At 40.1% G+C, this 19,533-nt stretch overlaps 1 protein-coding gene across 1 annotated transcript in view; it reads right to left on the reverse strand.

The window, feature by feature from the left end:
* PDPK1 (3-phosphoinositide dependent protein kinase 1) overlaps nt 1-19,533 on the reverse strand; it is a gene marked incomplete at both ends in the record, with an annotated part of 47,651 nt that overhangs the window by 19,179 nt on the left and 8,939 nt on the right. Inside the window, 11 exons of the mRNA XM_079543091.1 lie at nt 10,664-10,816; nt 11,664-11,721; nt 12,297-12,514; nt 12,878-13,051; nt 14,328-14,424; nt 14,924-14,992; nt 16,029-16,104; nt 16,787-16,884; nt 18,038-18,182; nt 18,668-18,805; nt 19,003-19,045. Coding sequence (XP_079399217.1) covers nt 10,664-10,816; nt 11,664-11,721; nt 12,297-12,514; nt 12,878-13,051; nt 14,328-14,424; nt 14,924-14,992; nt 16,029-16,104; nt 16,787-16,884; nt 18,038-18,182; nt 18,668-18,805; nt 19,003-19,045 — 1,269 coding nt within the window. The remainder of the gene's footprint in view (nt 1-10,663; nt 10,817-11,663; nt 11,722-12,296; nt 12,515-12,877; nt 13,052-14,327; nt 14,425-14,923; nt 14,993-16,028; nt 16,105-16,786; nt 16,885-18,037; nt 18,183-18,667; nt 18,806-19,002; nt 19,046-19,533) is intronic.

The following is a 19,533-nucleotide window of genomic DNA, read 5'->3' on the forward strand; positions in this document are numbered from 1 at the left end:
TACCTCCACTGAGGTCAAAACAAGGCTGATGACTTCTCAAATATTTTCCTGAACGGACACTGTCAGAAACCACAGGATCAAACTCTTTGTTCAACACTTCGAGCTCCAATGTGTTTATCTAAAACACTGACATCATTTACATACACCGAGCGAGCGGAATTTCTGCTAACAGCAGGAATATGCACAGAAACGCAATTACGTTTGGCACTGAGGCAGGACACAGAAACAGCTGCCTCCCTCACCCTCCTGTGGTATTTAGACCTTCATCTGGATGCCCTGCACATACCTCTTCTCTAACTACGTGACCTAAAACATTGAAAAACAGCTGACTGCCAGTACCAACCCAAACTCCATTAATATCACAACACGCTCACCAAACTGACTAACCAGAAATACACTGGCAAAATAAAGTTCATCTTAACTATAACTTAGAATAATGACTATAATTAAGATGCTTTTCTTGCGCTGATTACTTAGTGCTGACAGCTAAGGATGTGCTGCCAAGAAGATTTTGATTAATCTAAAACATCCAGTGCTTCCTTCCTTCCTTAACTGTCTATCTCAGTACTATTATACTTTGAGAAAGGTTTTAAAAATCAAGCATGAATACAGTTGCCAAAATCTTTTTAGGAAAGGTTGACAATCTTCTCGCTTAGGGAGAAGTTTAATGAAAGATGAAACAGTTCATAAAAGATAAACTGGTATACTGGGAAGATGCTGAAATCAGGAAATGCCAAGCTGTAAAACAATGCAAACATGAAGGAAGTTAAACAAGGATGAGAAGGTAAGCGAGACTGCTTGTCCATTTTTTCATATTCACCAATGAACCACAATTTAAACACTTCTGAAAACAAATCCTACTGCAAACACTGGACATGACCACTACCACCCATTCATTTGCTGAGATGAATCTCAAATAGTCTTAAATACAATGACATCACACCTGGAGACATAAAGTGAGAGGAACAAAATATTCTTTCACCATATTCTTTCTTTCAACATCAGTTTTGCCATAGGGAACACCAAGATCAATCTTCCTTCTGCTGCAACCAGAAGCACACCCAGCAGCAGCCCACAGGCTGCCAAGCCTCGCTCAGCCTTAGAACCTGCAGGCGGTTGGAAGGCAAACACACTGCCTTTCCCAAAGCCTTTTCAGTAAAAATGAAGGAGGTGTTATGATGCATGCAGTTAAATAACAAATAAAAATGTTGGTGTGCAAGCCATGATAGAGGCAATCAGTCTCTAGGTACACAGCTGGCACAGATGAAGTATAATCTATGGACTGTTTCAGTTTTCCACTCTCATTTCTAGTAAACTGGTAGAGTCAACATGTAATCTCTCACTGCAGCTGATGTATGCCTTATGAGTTTAGGCAGAAGCACCTTGACTACTCATTTGTGAGTCTGCTTAAAGATCCATTCTCATCAGGGATGAGCATTTCTTACGGTCTCATCCTCTAAGTTACTGAAGTCCCAGACAAATTCCCCATACAGCAGCCGCACTGCTAAAGCTGCATTTCTCACAGTTCCTTTACAGAGGGCTCTCAGTTTTGATTACTGCCTTGCCGGCTCATCACTTAGGCTTCTCCCTGCCCCACCTCTCCCTGTGTTCCCATCAGAGGCAGAGACAAGTCTGTCCAGGATGGGTGGAACAGCCATCAGCCTACAGACAAGCCCACATTCACATTCTCCTACACTGATGTTTCTGAAGTTCAAAATAAGGGGTTTAAAGCCTCTGTGATCTTCCAGAAGAAAACACAACAGGATCAAACCCAGGGAATGCTGGGTCAAAGATCAGTTCCAGAGCTCCAAAGGTTAAGAGGACATTATTAGCTACACCATGAAGGAACTGCTGTTTTACAAGTGCAAAATTGCCCTGCATAGCTGTAGTTGTTCACAATCTTTAGCATATGAGTAAGAAAAATTATCATCTCACTACCAGACTACAACTGGGGACTATAAAAAGTAAAACCATGAGGAAAAAACACACCCATGGCAATTTGATTTCAATTGCTACAGATGTGGCAAAAGAGAAGAACCAGAGCCCAGGACAGTAACACAGATAACAACAAGGATTCTCTTGAAATATCTGTGCTCATTAGTTAAAAACATTTGACATCACACACCTAAATCAGAGAGAAAATCTGTAGGTCTGCTCTTGCATCAGGACAGTATGCTCACAAACAGGTGAGATGTCTGCAATATCTGTACTCACTCAAGGGGAAAAGTAAGGGAACTGCTCGAGGTATGGTTGTTGCTGAGAGGGCAAAGAATCTAAAGGCAGGTCCTGAACCAAACCCTTGGAAGACAGGCACTACTTGGTTAAGTAACCTTAGGGACTCCAAAGACTTCTGCACTCATCCGTCATTGTGTTAAGGCTGAGTGAACTGGGTCTGTTCAGCCTTGGGAAGAGAAGACTGAGAGGGGACCTGATCCAGGTCTATAAATATCTAAGGTGTGGGGGGCAGAATGGCGAGGCCAGACTGTTTTCAGTGGTGAGTGGAGACAGGACAAGGGGAAACGGCTGGAAACTGCAGCATAGGAAGTTCCGCACAAACATGCGCAAGAACTTCTTTACAGTGAGGTGACGGAGCACTGGAACAGGCTGCCCAGGGAGGTGGTGGAGTCTCCTTCTCTGGAGATGTTCAAGACCTGCCTGGATGCCGACCTGTGCGACCTGGTGTAGGGAACCTGCTTTGGCAGGGGGGTTGGACTCGATGATCTCTGGAGGTCCCTTCCAACCCCTACAATTCTGTGATTCTGTGATTGTGGATTTTGCAGAAAACAGATTCTGAATGGATGAAGTGAAAATCAATGACTACAGTGCAGATGTTCAAGACAACGGAGCACAAAACTGACAAATGCACTGAAAAGATTGCAGTGAATGCTTAATCATTAAATACGTAGCTTTATGTACATCCAACTGAAGACAACTGGGTTCAAAAGCCCAGAGAATGCAACTCTGAATAAGACAACTTTCTCTAAATACAAATTTTCCCAAACTACTTTCCCTACACCTACATCCTGCACAATAATTTATTGAAGATGACTGTATCTGCCACAACTTCAACTAAATAAACCCACTAAGATTTAGTCTTAAATACAAGACGCGCTGAACAAGCTCTGCATGAAACAGGCTTAAGTTACGTTGGTATGGAAAGTACACCTTAATGCCATATTCTCGTCTTACACTTCAGTTCCACTGCAGGTCTGTCCCCATTTCACACCAAACAGCTGAAGGATTCATGTCTCATTGCCAGACCTGGAATATGCAAGCACTGTACAGACAGAAGGTTTAGATGATCATCTCCAAAAGCCTATTGAGATATCAGTGCTTTGGTGATAATGCTTGTGGAAGATGACTGATGGCACCAATTGATGAAATGAAGGAAGCCAAATGCCTTAAATGGAACTAAAGCAATCGATCTACAAATGCACCTATCATCTTTCTGAAGACATCAAGAGAATCCAAACAACCTTTCTTCTTCTTCTTCTTTTTTTTTTTTTTTTTTTTCAGTGGATCAACTGGAAAAGGTTACTGTAATTAAGGCACCTTAATTATTAAGTACACCTTATTTTTTATTTAAGAAACCTTAGAAGACAGCTTCCCCATCTCCCAAGTGAAAGCAACTTCTGAGCCATCAGCAAGTCACCCACAGCTCCTCATTTACTGAGGTCAGTTTAAGCCAAACCTCCCAAAACTAAACAAAGAAAACACAAAACCACTCCTCACAATACCACACTGGAAGGTATTTTCCTATGTCTAGCTCAGAAATGCTATTCAGAGTCTGCTCTGCATTTTCGCAAGCTTTTAAACATCCTCTGTTAGGTGTGACAAAATGAGGAGACCCACTACCAGAATAGAAGTTTTTATATCAAACAACTCTTTATTTTTAATCAGTTAGTTGTGTATGTGAGGGCTATAAGCTGTCCCCTTTTTCTCCACAAATACCCAGTCCTGGGAGTCAGTTTTTGCCATGATGCTCCCACATCTTGTCCAGCACTTCACATGAATGCTTTACACCCAAATACAGCACAGTCGGCAGTGCTCTCCCTACTAAACACGAGTCCAAAGGAGCACACGGATGCTCACTATCACCCCATTCCCAGCCTGTTCTGCCCAAGGAACGCTTTATTTGATGAATTTCCAAAACTCAGAACACTACGCCTGGATAAGAAAGGCCATTTTTCCTCACTTACTGAATGCCAGGTTCACAGAGTTTTCCTTTATACTAAAAGAGGGGTGGTTCAGGTTAGATGTGAGGAAGAAATCCTTCACCCAGAGCTGTGGGTGCCAGAGGATCCCAGAGGAGCCCGAGGCCACGGAGGAGCCGTGGGCAGCCCGTGGCAGGGCAGCCGTCACAGGGCAGGGCTGGGGCTGCGAGGTCCCCTCCAACCTAAGCTCTTCTACAAACAAACGGAACAATTTGAGGGGAAAAAAAAAAAAAAAAAAAAAAGAAAAAGAAAAAAGCGATTTCGATCCGATTCTTGAAATCGTACTGGAGAACGATGACAGTGCAGAAACAGAACGACATCGCTCTGCAGGCAGACGCTCCATGGAAGCGCTACAGCTAAACCCGCTCAGTGTCGACACGTAAACGAACGTACGATCAACCGCTCCCCGTGCGACGTTCGTAAGGCAGCCGCGCCACTCGAGAACCCGCGGAGCTCATGAGCCATCGGCCCCGCCGCCCCGAGACTCAAAGTTCCTCGAAGCGCACGGACCGGCCAACCGCCGCCCTTTAGAGCTGCCCCCCGCCCGCCGCCGTTCCCGCAGCGCCCCCCGGCACGGCGCTGGGCCGCGACGGCCCCGACCGCCACGCGGAGCCCGGAGCGCCCGCGCTGCCGCTCCCTCACCTTGTCCGAGTCCAGGTCGGGGTCGGCCTGGCAGAGACGGAAGAGGAAGGACTTGGGGTCCCTGCACAGCGTCTGCCGGGTGGTCAGGAAGCAGGTGCCCCCCACGTTCAGCCGCACCCACTTGCCGGGCACGGCGCCGGGGGGCGGCGCCGAGCTGCACCGGCGGCAGGGCCCGCCCGGGCCGAGGCCACCGATCGGGGCGACCGGGAAATCGCAGTGGTTCTCCGCCGCCATCCTCGCCGCCGGAAGAGTCCGCCCCGCCTACGGCTCGGCGGGCGCACCTCCCCCGGAAGCGTCCACCTCGGCACGCTCCGCTTACCGCCCGGCCGCGAGGCGAGGCCCGCGCGCTCCCGCCCGCCGGCACGCGGCTCTTCCCCCCCCCCCCTCCTCCGCCCCACGGCGCCGTTCCGCACCGCCCGGCTCTTGGATCGCGGCGCCCCCCCACCGAGCGCCGCCGCCGGAGCGCCGCGCAGCCCCCGCCCCTTCCCGTGACGCGGCGCTGCGGAAGGAGCAGGCGGAGGCCGGGCCAGGACCCTACATGCCTTTATTACAGACTACCGAGCATAAGTGAAATCCATCATCCGGTCACTAGCTACACATCTACAGCACAGAGATCTGTCGAAAGGAGTATAAGCGGTTATTAAATTATGAGATATGATTAAATCATCGACCAATAGAAAATTTATATAATAAAGCCAGAAAAAAAGGTGTAAAATATAGTTTACAATAATTATTCACATTCCAGGCTGTACATCAATACATACAACACCATGGCCCCGAACATGAATTCAATCCAAATAATTCATATATTAGAATTTAAATAACACAGACTGAACTAGAGGCCAACAAAAGCCAGCAAATAACCTTAGAAGAATAAAAATACAAAAGTGTGTATCATATCATTGCATTATTTGCTTCTGTTCTCGTAAGTTCTTGGGGGACGGGGGATTGTTTTGTGCGAGTTCTTGGTTTTTTTTTCCTTTATCTGTACATCACAGTTACAGCTACAAACCAGGTAGAGAATATTACACACAACTGACCGTCAACAACCTGAAGAACAGCTTAGTGTACAACTATCCAGACAGATTATGGTTCCTGGTTCCTATTCTTTTGTCAGATACAGTAATTACAAGTTCTGCCACAATTTAGAACAACTGCCACATCCAGTTAGTACATGGTCGTTGGGAGCTTTGTCAAATCACAGCCGCCTGCATTCCCTGCCATGCCAACAGGCAGACCGAGTCCTTGGGTGCTCATCACTTCTCCAATTATTTGCTGTCTGAAAGTAACTTAAAGAGGAAACATTTCTGACTTTATCCATCTTTAACTGAAAGCACGCCAATCTGGAACGGCGAGCCATTAGTTTGTAAACTCACTCATCAACTCACAGACAATTTGCGTCATGAAGCTCTGCAGGAGCGCTTCCTTCCACTTTGTTAATGTTTGCATAAAGCATTACAGGCATTCAGCAAAACTTCAGATATAAATATCACACCTATTCGCATAACTCCATATAGCAGAAAGGATCAGAATCCACACACCGTATCTTTAGGCAACTACCACCACACAAGCCATCTCCTCAACAGAGTGCTAAAATCAATTTTTTTTTGCCAAAACGGTATCAAGCATATTAAAGCAAGTACCTTGTCCTGAGGAAGCAGATTAGAATCATCACATCTTTGATTCAGCCTACAGAGCTTCTCCTCCTCCTCTCCCCCTCCCCCCCCAGCATTAACTATAGCAGATACTTCACAAATAAATCGGACTGGAAAAAATAAGCAGACCACAGTCCTACCTGATACTGACGTGTTCAGCATTAGCACTCAGCAAATGAAATATTAATAACTGACATCAGCCTGTTCACAATGCCTCAACATCACACGTGAAGCAAGTCTTCCATAATATAAATCCTTTCCAAAACCAGACATTAAGGCAATGGGAACAAAGCCATGTCTTAGTTTATCACAGCATGCCGAACTTTCTGCGGTTGGGCCGGGAGCTGGATAGAATTAGGGAACTCAGGAATCCTTCCCAGAAGTAGTACTTCAGCTTTAAGCTCCACCCAACAGAAAAGAGGCCATGAACACATCCCTGAAGTTCAAATCCCAAGCAAAACAAATTAAAACATTATTAACCAGTAGCTTCATAAATGGTCGTTATTCAAAATGCAAAACTAGGTTTTCTGTAGGTTTGTAAGAAGGATTCTGAAGCCTTCAAGTGTCCAGCAACCCATCTCTGTACTCTGAAAGACCTTGGATAAAGAGCAGAGAAGTCACCTGGCTTATCTGCAGCTCTGGCCAATCTCCCTCGCACCTTTCATTCTGTGAACTCCCATGAAACACAAGAGCCATCCTTGAGACAAGATTTGAAACTGCCCTGCTTCAGTATACATATCTAAAACAGGAACTGGCCCTTCATTGTATGCAGCACATTCCAGCACATATGCAAGTGAACAAACTGGTAAAGCATACTTCAATCTCCATGGTTGCTTTTATCTTTCAAAACTATAGGTTTCACTTAAAAGCAGAGGCTGAGAAATACGTGATTTGGAACACTGAAGTTCTAAGGGTAGAGATAGACGCCCAGGAGAGGCGCAGTTTCCTAATGACATGCTGTCCATCAGGAACACAAAAATGCAGACAGCCATCTTATAGACTAATTTTGCAGCTTAGTGATTACAGTATTTCTTTGGCTGAAAGGTTTTGGTAGGCAGGAATGAAGGATACTGATAGAGGATTTTCAAGCTATGAGAAAGATAAGTTTTTAAACAACGAAATGCCTGATTAGTACAGAACACTTGTTGAAGCATTCCCACATTTCCAGCTAGTCATTTAAAGTGAAAAGGCCAAGGGCAACCCCAATCTAGCTCTTACTGAAGCTATGGATTTTGCTTAATTAGCAGAATAATTTTGCCAGACTTTTTGTATGAGCTTCATCACAAAGAAGAGAAGTGACACAAAGCTCCATCACTGCCAGACTCGCTTGAAGTCTACATCTGTATGCTTAAACCCAAAGCTTTAGGGCTGTCTCGAGTGGACCCAGGGCATAGCTGGAATTTGACAGCTGCAGAATGACTGCACGACTAAATTCACAACAGCATCTTGCTTGAGATAGCTAATAAAGGATTAATCACAGGCACAGATGGAAAGTATACTGTGCTATTCAAATTTCAGCAGCAAGGAGCGTGCTTTATGAGGCAAAATTCCTTACGATGCAAATGGAACAGTTCTGTTTTTCTCATCGCAGCCATTTCTGCAGGACACCTTTGCTTCCTCGCTGCCATGCACTGTAAGCTACTGATTTCCTTCTGTCACACACACATACATGGTGGGCTAACAGAAGACAAGGATATATCTCCTCCTAACAAAAAGGGCACTGCACTCTCTCCTTGGAAAGGCTGAACGATGCTGGAAGAACTGAACTGTCACCTAATTCAACCACGTAACATCATTTTTTGGTTGGCTTTTTTCTTTTCTTTCCTCAAAAAAGATGAATAATCTCTCTTAACAGAAACCCTCTCAATTAGGTATTTTCTGAGAGTCTGATAAGCCGCTGCTTTTAAAACATTCCTTTCAGAACACTATAGCACATTTGTCTTTTTAACATTGCAGTGGAATATTTATTTGATAGAAGGAAACACATCATAGAGACCTCAATATGCACAAAGATGGGATGTGTAGACGGTGAATAAATAGGTGTGATGTTTATACCACTTTCAAAACAAGGAAGGAATGCCTTTGTTCAGACCTATCATCCCTCTGCAAGGTTCAGGAACGCAGACGCTGGAAATACCATTAGGGAAGTTGCTTTTAGCATATTAAGTCTTTGTAACATTACAGGAAATGTTTGACCACAAAAAAGCCTTTTACTGAAAAGGATAAAAGGAGATTGATATAAAAAACCCATTTTATAGATATGCCTCAAGTACCATATGTTTTTTCCCCGTTGCATCAACATTGCTATTTTTAAACCAGATTACAGTATGGATCTAATTTTTGGAAAACAACTGAGCAAAATAAAAGTTTTTAAAAGGTCTTAAATATTTGGCCAAAGACTGAAAATAGGACTGTTTGTACACTTCATTATGCAATGAAACAAACAAAAATCAAATCAATTGTACAAAGCTTTCACACTTTCTTCTCTATCCAGGTAAATAGGTTGGCCCCACTAAAATGCACAAAACATGCACACCCTGCAAAGAAAGCTTCTAGCCCTCATCTCCCGGAAAGGAGAAAAACTACTTACTACTTCAATAGTAATGTTGTTTTTTTCCTTCATACTAACTATTTAATTTTTTAGTTAGTATTAGTTAAAAGCATGCTGCTAAGTTTGTCTCTTGATTAAACACACGATTCATATTAAAATTTAAACTGAACGTTTAAAACTTTATATGCTTCAGAAGCCAACATTTCAATTTTAGAAAAAATTTCAGTGCCATGTTCAGCATTTTATTCTCACAACCTCTATCATTGGAGCCCATCTGCCAGATACATACATCTGATTCATTCACATAATTATTTAAGTACCACGTAAATCCTGCAACCAGAACTATATTAGGAATTACACAAGGGTGCAACTGACCTGGCTACAAAATGTCATACACCAGTAAGCTCAGGGACTGTGAGGAAAGGAAAAGAGGGGAAAAAAAAAAAGTGGTGCTTAGGAGAGGCATATAAAAGCTCCCTGATGAAATACAGATCAATGATAATGTGAAAGTCACAGAAAACTCCAGCCCCATAAAACGCAAGGCTGGTACATGATTCAGGGTGTGTGCGTGTGGATTGGTTTTAACTCATCTTAAGTGTAGCTGGTAATGCAATGTCTATCCACTAGTCTGCTGCAGAAATTGAGTTGAAGTGCACAAAAGCAAGATCTTCACTGCAATGATACGCATGTGGAAGCCTCAACAGAAGCACAAAGAGCGAGCAAAGCGACCCTGAATTCCATTCGGTTTTTGCCTTTTTTTTTTTTCCTTTTTTCTTTTTTAAAAACAGAACATTTCAGACATATGCTTCCCCTTGAGATGGTAATAGATGGGTTGGAAAGATTCCTCTGATCAGCTGCACATCAAGTTCTAGCAGCAAGAAGAGAAACTGGGAGATTTTGGATGAGCTTTACTATTTAGCAGCATTCTGGTGGTATCTGTGCCGCCACACTTCTTGTATCTTTTTGCACCATTTATGAGCATTCCCACTCGGGTCCATCAGGTAGTACGTCCTGTTTGGCTATAAATGAACAACACTTTAGTGAGCATTCCAAGCACAGTTAAACCAAAAAGCAGTAATTCATTCCGCACCTATCAATGAAATCATTATTCAGAATCAGTCTGCAACCTTTCCAAAAACTTAAATTCACATACAATTTATCACATTACACATAGTGTAATCACATAGTGCTGAATAATTGTAGACTTGTCATCTCAGAATTAAGCAAGCAGTCATATCAACTGTCAATATATTGTTGGCCTATTCCTTCCAAACCACTCTAAACAAGCTGTGCTGGTTTTCAAAAGTCCTTGAGAACTTCCTTCAAATACAAAAATCACTTAAATTTTACCTAATCTGGAATTAAACAAACTTATTTTTGCGGGAAGATGCTTCTCAGGTTCCTTTTGTGTGTGGAAGAGGGTTTTTGTTTTAGTTTTTAAGCTATGGCTAGTAATTAATGCTAACAAGTAATCTCTGCAGTCAACATCTGTGTTTAAGAATTACTCGTGTATCTCCTCCACAAAATATTTCATCACTAACAAACTGCACTAACGTTACTGGACATTTACTGTAACTTAGAAAGAAATTCAAGTAACTTACTGTGTGAACAAAAAATGTCTTAAAATTCTTGGCTTCTGGCCGCAACTCCAAAGACCAGGGGATTTCTCCTTTTAGAACTTTGTTGACAGGATCCACGTAATACAAGTGGGGCCCTTCTGTGAGGAGCAATTGGCGCCGACGTGCAAACAATCCCTAGCAGGAAAAGCAGCAGCACAAAAAAGCATTAATAGAAAAAATAAATTTGTAGATCTCTGAATTTAACAGAACAGATAACATTAAAACAGGTCCATAAGATGTTTGAATTTGCAAGAGTTTTTATTTGTTTCATTTGTGCTTTACCTAGTTGACTTTATTCTTTCTCATGGAGCTACAGTGCATTAATACTACAAGGTGAAACACAAGTGCTATTTTGAGAAAGCATTTTCACGTTCCGTTAGAACTCCATAAATCTAGCTGTACAGAGTGAAGCAGAGTTTCTTTATCAGAGATCCTGGCACACAACTCCAGCAGGGATTTTCCTGACAAAATCAGAAACAAACAGGGAAGAACTTACCTGAAAGACAACCTCCATTCCTGGAAAGCTGACACAGGCTACCAATGTTCCTTTGTACCATGTTTAAGTTAACACTTACAGTAGTTCTAATGCCACCTTTATCTCTCACAGGATATAGAAACTATCCAGGTCCAGGAAATAACACAGCCAAGAACAATGAGCTTGTATTTTATCTTCTGCATTCACAGGCAGATATGCATTAAGACAATTTTTTAATGGACTGTATCTGACTGGTAGGAGGGGGTAGAACGAAAATTTACTGCAGTCTCAATGTGAAAGCATCAACAGCACATTTACTTTCAGCATTTTGCAAAAACTGAAAGGACACCACAAAAAGAGAAAATATTACATTTTTAAAAATAAACAAAATGATATGACAAGGTTAAACAAGTAAACAGGTTCTAAAACAGGTTCCTCATCTTTGTTGTGAACGTGCAAGAATGTGACAACTGATTCCTGTTATGGGGATTACGAAAAAGCTCTTACCTTCCTTTTGTCCACGGGGCCCATTTTTAGAATTAAGTTATTTTCAACAAACTGATGCCTTAAAAAGAATTAAAAAAAACAACCACTTACTCCAGAAGTAGTTTTTTCACAGAAACAGCTTTAATTATCATTGCTACTATTATTACTAAGCAATTTCCCATTTCCCTCTCACAAGCGCTTTCCCTCCAAAAAGTCCCAAACAATTTCACTAGATGAATGTTGGCCTCTTCCTCATTTCACACCAAAAAGCTTTAATCTGGCATTAAAAAGTCACAAATGAGAAAATCTTATCAAGAGAGAAGAGAAATGCTAATGAGTACATTGTCTTGACACGTTTTGGTTAGCTCAACAGGATAGTACCATTACAAAATGTTATGCAAGTGGTAAGAAAGTAGAAATTTCTTCTAGCTGTAGGGCTCTGTAAAGGAAGAACTTCTTTGTATTGGTGTAGTGTTATTTCTATCTATTCTAAACTCACAACTTGAGAAACTAAGCTACTACTTTAAAAATAGAAATTAAGAAAAAAAACTAGTGACTAATACTTTAAGGATGATGAACACTGATTTGTATTATGATAATTTTTCTTGATTGCTCACTGCAGTGCAATGAATGAGCTACATTCACACTTCTTACCAAGGATTTCCACCGGCTTGTTTTGCCAGAAGTAATCTCTTCTCATCTTCAGAAAACTGTAAGTCCAACTCAAAGGAATTATTGTCAAGATCATGAATATACTGTTCAATGTTGCCTCCTGATGTCTGTGGGGTACTTGTCTCTGGGACAGACAGTGAATGTGAAGAAGCAGAACCAGAAACTTGCATACAACCAAACTGACTGAGGAGATTGTCATACTGAAGAAAGAAAAAAAGTGGGGAAAAAAAATTAAGAGTTGTGTACTGAAAAATTAGAGCTGCTTTTAAATTGAGCACATTTTGGTATTTGGGAAAAAAGGCAGCCTACTCTCTACAGAGTAACAGGCACATCTTCGCCATCCCCCTCAAAAACCCCAAAAAAATCCACAACACCTCAACACCAGAAGAGTATAGTTGGTCAAAAGTAAGCAAAGACTTTCACCCCTCCGCCCCCTCCAAACATTCATTCATCAGAAAAAAAAAAAAGTTGACTATTTCAAATTCTGGCCAGCAACTGTTTGCTTTAATGAAAGCCTAGATAGCATCAGACTTGAATATATAGATAGATATAGATGATCATACATTTCCATAACAGTCTTCATCATCCTCTGACATGGCAGGTAAGTACGCTGTAAGTTTCGGTGGTGTTTGAAGATGTAAGTTCTCCCACACGATGGATTCAAAGAAAGGGTGAGCCTTAAGAGGTCCATATCCTCCCATTTCTTCACAGCCTAATCTTTTGGTAGCATCTAGAACCTGAATAAATTACAGTGAAGTTAGCAGGCATAAAATAATGACAAGAAAGAGGCAAACATCATTCACATTTGCATAGCAACATATGAAAACTTAAAATTACTTGGTCTTACTGCCCTAGGCATACACGCATATGGAATATAAAGAGACTGCTTATAGTAAGATGTTTTGTCAGCACATCTTGTTAGCACAATTTTGCATTAAATCAGCTCACATAGCTAGCTAAATGATCACGTATTTAGGCCCACAGAACTTTTTTTTTTTTTTTAAGCTCTGTTTCTTCATAGAGATGGAATAAAACCAAGCAAACACACTGAGTATGTCTGATGGAGCATGGTTCACTGAAGTACAGGACATCACATTCTAATATATAACACATCTAAATATATAACATCATATTCTGGTGATGCAGAATAGCTCGAGAAGCCTGTAGCTGGTGCCAAACACCAACCTCTCAAGCATCCAAGACCAGCACAGTTCTCAGGATGTTGATGCATCCTGGAACTTACCAGTGAGGCAATGGCTTGGTCAAAAAAATTAGCTTGGACACAGGAACACACAGTAGTTGCCCTCACCATCAGTTACAAACAGCATAGCATTTTCTCCCTAATACTCTACACAATCTAATTTCACGAGGCTTCCATCACACAAAATGTTCTCTGCATATTCAGTGCAGTGTCACTGCAGTATCTCACTGATGAGACAACCATTTTTTCTTCCTCTGTCAAATATTCATGTGCAGAGTAAATCTTTGGTTGATTCTAAGACATTCATTAGCTGCTCTAAAATGCAGGGCAAATTGATGCACTTTTTTAGGAATATATATTTCTACCAGCTTGTGTAGCTTGTGGTAGCCATGGTGATGAGGAGACGGTTGGACTAGATGATCTTATAGGTCGTTTCCAACCTTGTAATTCTATGATTCTACCATGTATAGAATGCTGCTTTCAATTAAATGATACATTTTGCAACTCACCAATTAACTTGGGTACTATACAAACAAGTGTTTGAATCTTAAGTTGTGTTATGCATAGTTTGTAGAACCATTTGTTTCCACTTGACGGAGAGACATTGCCTTGCCCATACTTTGTAATTCAGACACAAAATACAAGTAATGGAGGTTGACTTTCAAAACATTCTCACACACATCTAATAATGCTCAGTTGTTCTTACTGGACAGCTTGCAACAGAATACATAGAACCATTAGGAAAACAGAACTGCATACTAAGCTGAATGATTCTAATGTAATCAAATCATTTAACAGCAACAAATATTTACCAATAGCTTTTCTACAAGGTCTTTTGCCTTGGGAAAAAATTTTTCTGGAAAGTCATATTCCAATTTTATTATCTTCTGGAATATCAGATACTCATTTCTGCAAAAGAAGAAAATATTTAGCTAGTTATTGGTTCTCCATGATTATTCTACCTTAACAATGCATGATCTGAACAAATATTACATGTGAGGGAAGTGTTAGAAGTTCCTATAAATCCCTCTCCTTAAGTACCTTAGAATCAGTACAAGTATCTATGCTTCTGTAAGCATGAGATACTTGAAAAACAACAGAAATGTCATATGACTCAATATGGGGGAGGTGCAGGATAGCTTCCTCACGGAGGCATAGTTAACTTACAGTATAAACTACATTTGAAATCTTAGAATAAATTAAAGAATCTCTAAGGAACTAATCAATTTACCATCTTCATGATCTCAAAAAGGAAATAATCTACATTACACCAGTTAAAGCAGACATGATATCAACACTAGAAGTGCACCACGGAAAGTGGCACTTCAGAGTTGGTGATAAAGTTAAATATATTGACTTGATGTTGGCATTATGATTTACATATAAGGAAGTAGTTTAGGTCTCTTACCCAGCTCTGAATGGAGGCAATCCAGCTACAAGCTGATATATTATACAACCCAGAGCCCAGAGGTCAGAGCTTTGAAAGAAAGGAGAAACAAATATATAGCATGTTTTTTCTGCAAGTCTGTAAACCATGATTAAAAATCCTTAAGCTACTGCTACTTAAAAAGTTAGCATGAACATGTCCAACAAGCCTCTTTAGCATGATTCCCACACTACTTTCACTTAACTTCTTGACAGGAGTAACCATCTCACAACAACTGACTACGAGCACAGGCACAAGACAGCTGCATCCTCAAGTGACATAATTAACAGGTATATAAAACAAAAAGGACGATTTAACCTCTACTGCAATTCCAAGACACATCCAACTTAATGCAGTACATGCTCCTCCAGATTAGGAATTCTTTCCTCTAAGTATTTCATGGGGAATAAAAACATATTTTGGTGGTGGTTTTTTTACCAGCAGCTTTCTTTCATACAAACAAAAATGTTGACAATATGGTGCATGGGAGAAGAAAAGTCTTAAGTTTCAATATGCCTGAAAGCATATTTTAAAGCTTATTTTACCTCAAAGGTAAACTATATAGAGAATTGATAAGACCTATAAATCCTCACGGAAGACTAGAAGAATACTAACAAAGGCTCAGAACTACTGAAAACCTTAAATACAGCTTCACAAAATACTGGAAGTTAATTCAAATACAAGTCCAAGACACCTAAATAGCCTTTCCCTCAGCTGACATAACATGGCATTCTGTATCTTTCACAGGAATCACCATGCTAGAGCCATCTTACATGAGAAAAGAATGAAAAGAATGACTTTGCATAACAAAGATATTGACAGAGAAAAGAAATTCAACTTCTCATTTCTCACTCCCTTCTCCTGACAACATCAAAGCCTGTAGGACTCAGAGATAAGATAAAATGAAAAAGCCAGCACTCAGATGAGAAGTAATACTTTCTAAAAAAAAAAAAAAAAAAAAAAAATTTCAAGCTCTTATTCAACCATCTTCCTTCTTTGAAATACTAAGCTACACTTCCCATCCATCTCCCACTGGATGGCATACTGACAGAGTAAGCAAGGTTCTAAAATACAGTACAGTCCTCACCTTTTACAAGCAGATTTTTCTGTCAGCAGTTCTGGAGAAACATACTGTGCTGTCCCTACAAATGAATTTGCCCGTGCTATAAAGAAAATTGAAAGAGTTAAGCAGAAGCATACTTGTGGAAAAACCAAATCCCTCCCACTCCATCCATAAAAAATTCAAAGGTAAACTAATGGAAACTATGCAATGCTTCAAGAAAAAAAAAATACAAAGAAATTTCCTCTCTCTACCCAAGCAGAAAACCTGGAGGAGACAATTCACTTTATCTCAGTGATATCTTCTTGGTTCAAGAAGCTAGACATTTATGGTACAAATTCTGCCAACACAAGCTTACTAAATCAGAGTACAAAATCACATTTACCCAATTTGGTGAATGAGAAACAGTTCTGCCTAAGGCTTTTTATTAGGTATAGTTTACAGTACCATTGATTCATAGCTTAATATTAGCAATCAGTGATACAGGAATTCCACAATCAAGTTTGAGTAACTTTGAAGGCCACTAGGGCTTCAGTATGCAGAAAGTAACAGCTCACTGTTTCAGCTGAGTCAAATTATTTGTTTCAATATATTTCAGTGATTTGTTTCCTAGATACGAGTTAAGGACATTCTCAAGTTACATTTTGATAAATACAATATACCCACATTTACAAAGGAAAGCTTCCTGCATTTATGTAGCTAGAAGCTGGACTTGATCTTTGAAGGTCTCTTCCAACTGAACTGCTCTCTATTTTGTGATACGTGACAAAGTAAATAAAACATACCTTGTCTGCTATCTGCAGATAATACTTTTGCTGTTCCAAAGTCTGTTATTTGAATGTGCATATCTTCATTTAGTAAGATGTTCTCTGGCTTTAGGTCCCTGGAAAACACCAATTTTCATACTCAAAACAGCACAGAAATTAACATTGCAAAATAGTCTGGAGTCTTGCATGCACATCATCACAAATGATGCAGATATTCTGTAAACATTGACTATTCCTTGACTTGCAGCTGACAACATGCAGAGTACTGCTAACAGATTTTGCAAAGTCCATTCGTTACCATTTTTCCTACAATATTTGGTAATGAATAGTTGAGCACAAAACTAAGCTACTGTGTACTTCACCTCTTCAGCAAAATGAATTCCCAAGCCATAAGCGAGGTCATATCTGACAGACTGATATGGCAGTGAGATCATCAAGGCCTGCTTACTCACAGATAGGCAAAAAGTACAAAACTTCATTTAGCCAAACTGCAGCACATCCAGCCCCTACAGATTCTATTCCCAACTTCTTCACTGAAAAGCTTTAGGAAAATACTTTTTAAATAAAAATAAGAAAGTACTAATGCTATTAGAATTATGATCAGCCAGCTTTTTGCCAATCACCACCACCTACTGTTCTACAAACAACTGATGGGTACCTACAGACACTAAAGCCCTGTTTTCCAAAACAAATTCTGTGACTCAAATACTCACACTTGCTTGAACATTGTACCAAACAGCTCTTATTTGCTTAATAAATTCACAGCAAAACATGCTTATCCAGAAATATAATTGCATCAGAACTGCAAACACTCTATTAAACACTTTCCTAAATTTCACTGTTTATCTACTTCTTGATAAACTTTGCAGAAATTGTTCACTCAATGAAAGCAGACACACTAATATTTACTTTTCTTGCAGATGTGTTACCCACTAACCTACACACAGCAGAATTTTAATTTGTTCTGGTACACAGACACAGGAAAAAAACTAAATTAACCAAAAAAGTCATCTGATTCTGGAGTTCAAGGCACGCAAGCTTTTGGGAACATTAGTTCTAGACCATAAAGTTCTTGTTTTCAAGCTAGAAAAGTTGATGTAATAACAGATTTACTCTCCTCCTACCATTTACTTTGTGTAATTCTATTCATTATATAAACAACAGCACTAAGACTAGCAAAATGCTATTATATTCTTAATAGCTTTCCAAAACATCTCCATTCAGTTAGACATCATGAATGTTTCTCGTGCATTAATTTTTGTGTATTACCTGTGAATAATTCCTTTCCCGTGCAAATACTCCAGGGCTGATACAATTTCAGCAGTATAAAACCTGGTACAGGTCTCATCAAATGAGCCAATTTTGCGTATATACTTTAGTAGCTCACCATTTTTAGCATAGCTAAGCCCAAAATCTGAATGTTAAGTTAAGGTCTAGCATTAAGATACGGTAAAACAACTCCCTCCATCCCCCCACACTCTTTATTCAAAATAAAATATTGAAAATATATAACAGGAAAGTGTAAGGGGTTAATTTGAAGCTTTATATAGTAGTAACCCAAAACAATCTGTAACTGTATGTACTAAAAATCTAGGATAAAGGTTCCAGTTTCTTAACACACCAAAGACCACACAGGAGGTTAACTCAGTAATTTTTCCAGATAGTCACCCAAATAATTAAATAACTACATAGAATTGCCTACAGAGAGAACCCCCCACTTATCATTCTACTTACTTGATTTATATCAAAAGCATGACTGAAACAAGTTGTATCTTGTATCTAAGGTATTTTAAATACCTCAAGTTTATCTCATAATTCCTGTTGAACAATGTTTCAAAGGAAACAAAACCAAGGATTTTCATAACAAATTGTGTAGAAGTTTTAGAACTCAAAGGATACACAGCTTTTCATCATCCTGAAAGGTGAAGTAGAGCTTCACAAAAAAAGGATGGTCCAGACGGGACATCACATCTCTCTCTCGTGTCACGTATGGCACCTTGTTTTCTTTTATGATATGACGCTTTTCTAGAATTTTAACTGAAAAAAACAGAGTGAAAACACAGGAGATACAACCCCATCAAGTTCATTAAGTAATTTGTGGTTTGGTTGGAGGGGGGTAATTGTTAGTTAGATTCATCACTAAAATGCTAATTGTTTTTTTGAATTGATACTTTGTAATCAGACAGCATTCATACAGTATTCTAAAAAGTTGCCATTAAGGAATTGATACTTACTGGCATATTCTCTAGAACTTGTCAATTCCCGAGCCAACACAACCTGTTGCCATAGAAGATAAAATGTACAATGAATATAGCATAACCATTCACTGAAGGCATACAGTAAACATTGCTTCTCATCTGCCAGTCTGTATTTAGACTACTGCTAGTCCAAAATAAACTGTCATAAATACAATTAACAAAAGATGTAAGCATATGCTCATCTCATGATGTCTTAACTCAAGAAATCAGTTATTACAGAGTACTAAAAAATATAGCAACATACTCCTAATATCAAATTTTATGCACCTAGCAAAAGATACCTTCTGAATAGGGCCCTTCTTTAGGTCAATTATTCCAAAGTGAAAGGAGAAAGCAATGTTGAGAGACCACATTGCTCACTATCTCCTTTCCTCCAGACTACACAGACCTAACTCCCTCAGCTGTTCCTCCCAAGTCTCTAGCCCCTTCACCAGCTTTGTTTCTTTTCTCTGCACATGTCAAGCAAGACCATATCCTTCTTGCAGTGAGGAGCCAATAACAGAACAC

Source organism: Tetrao urogallus (assembly GCF_951394365.1).
Source record: "Tetrao urogallus genome assembly, chromosome: 15".
In the NCBI taxonomy this organism is placed as follows: Eukaryota; Metazoa; Chordata; class Aves; order Galliformes; family Phasianidae; genus Tetrao; species Tetrao urogallus.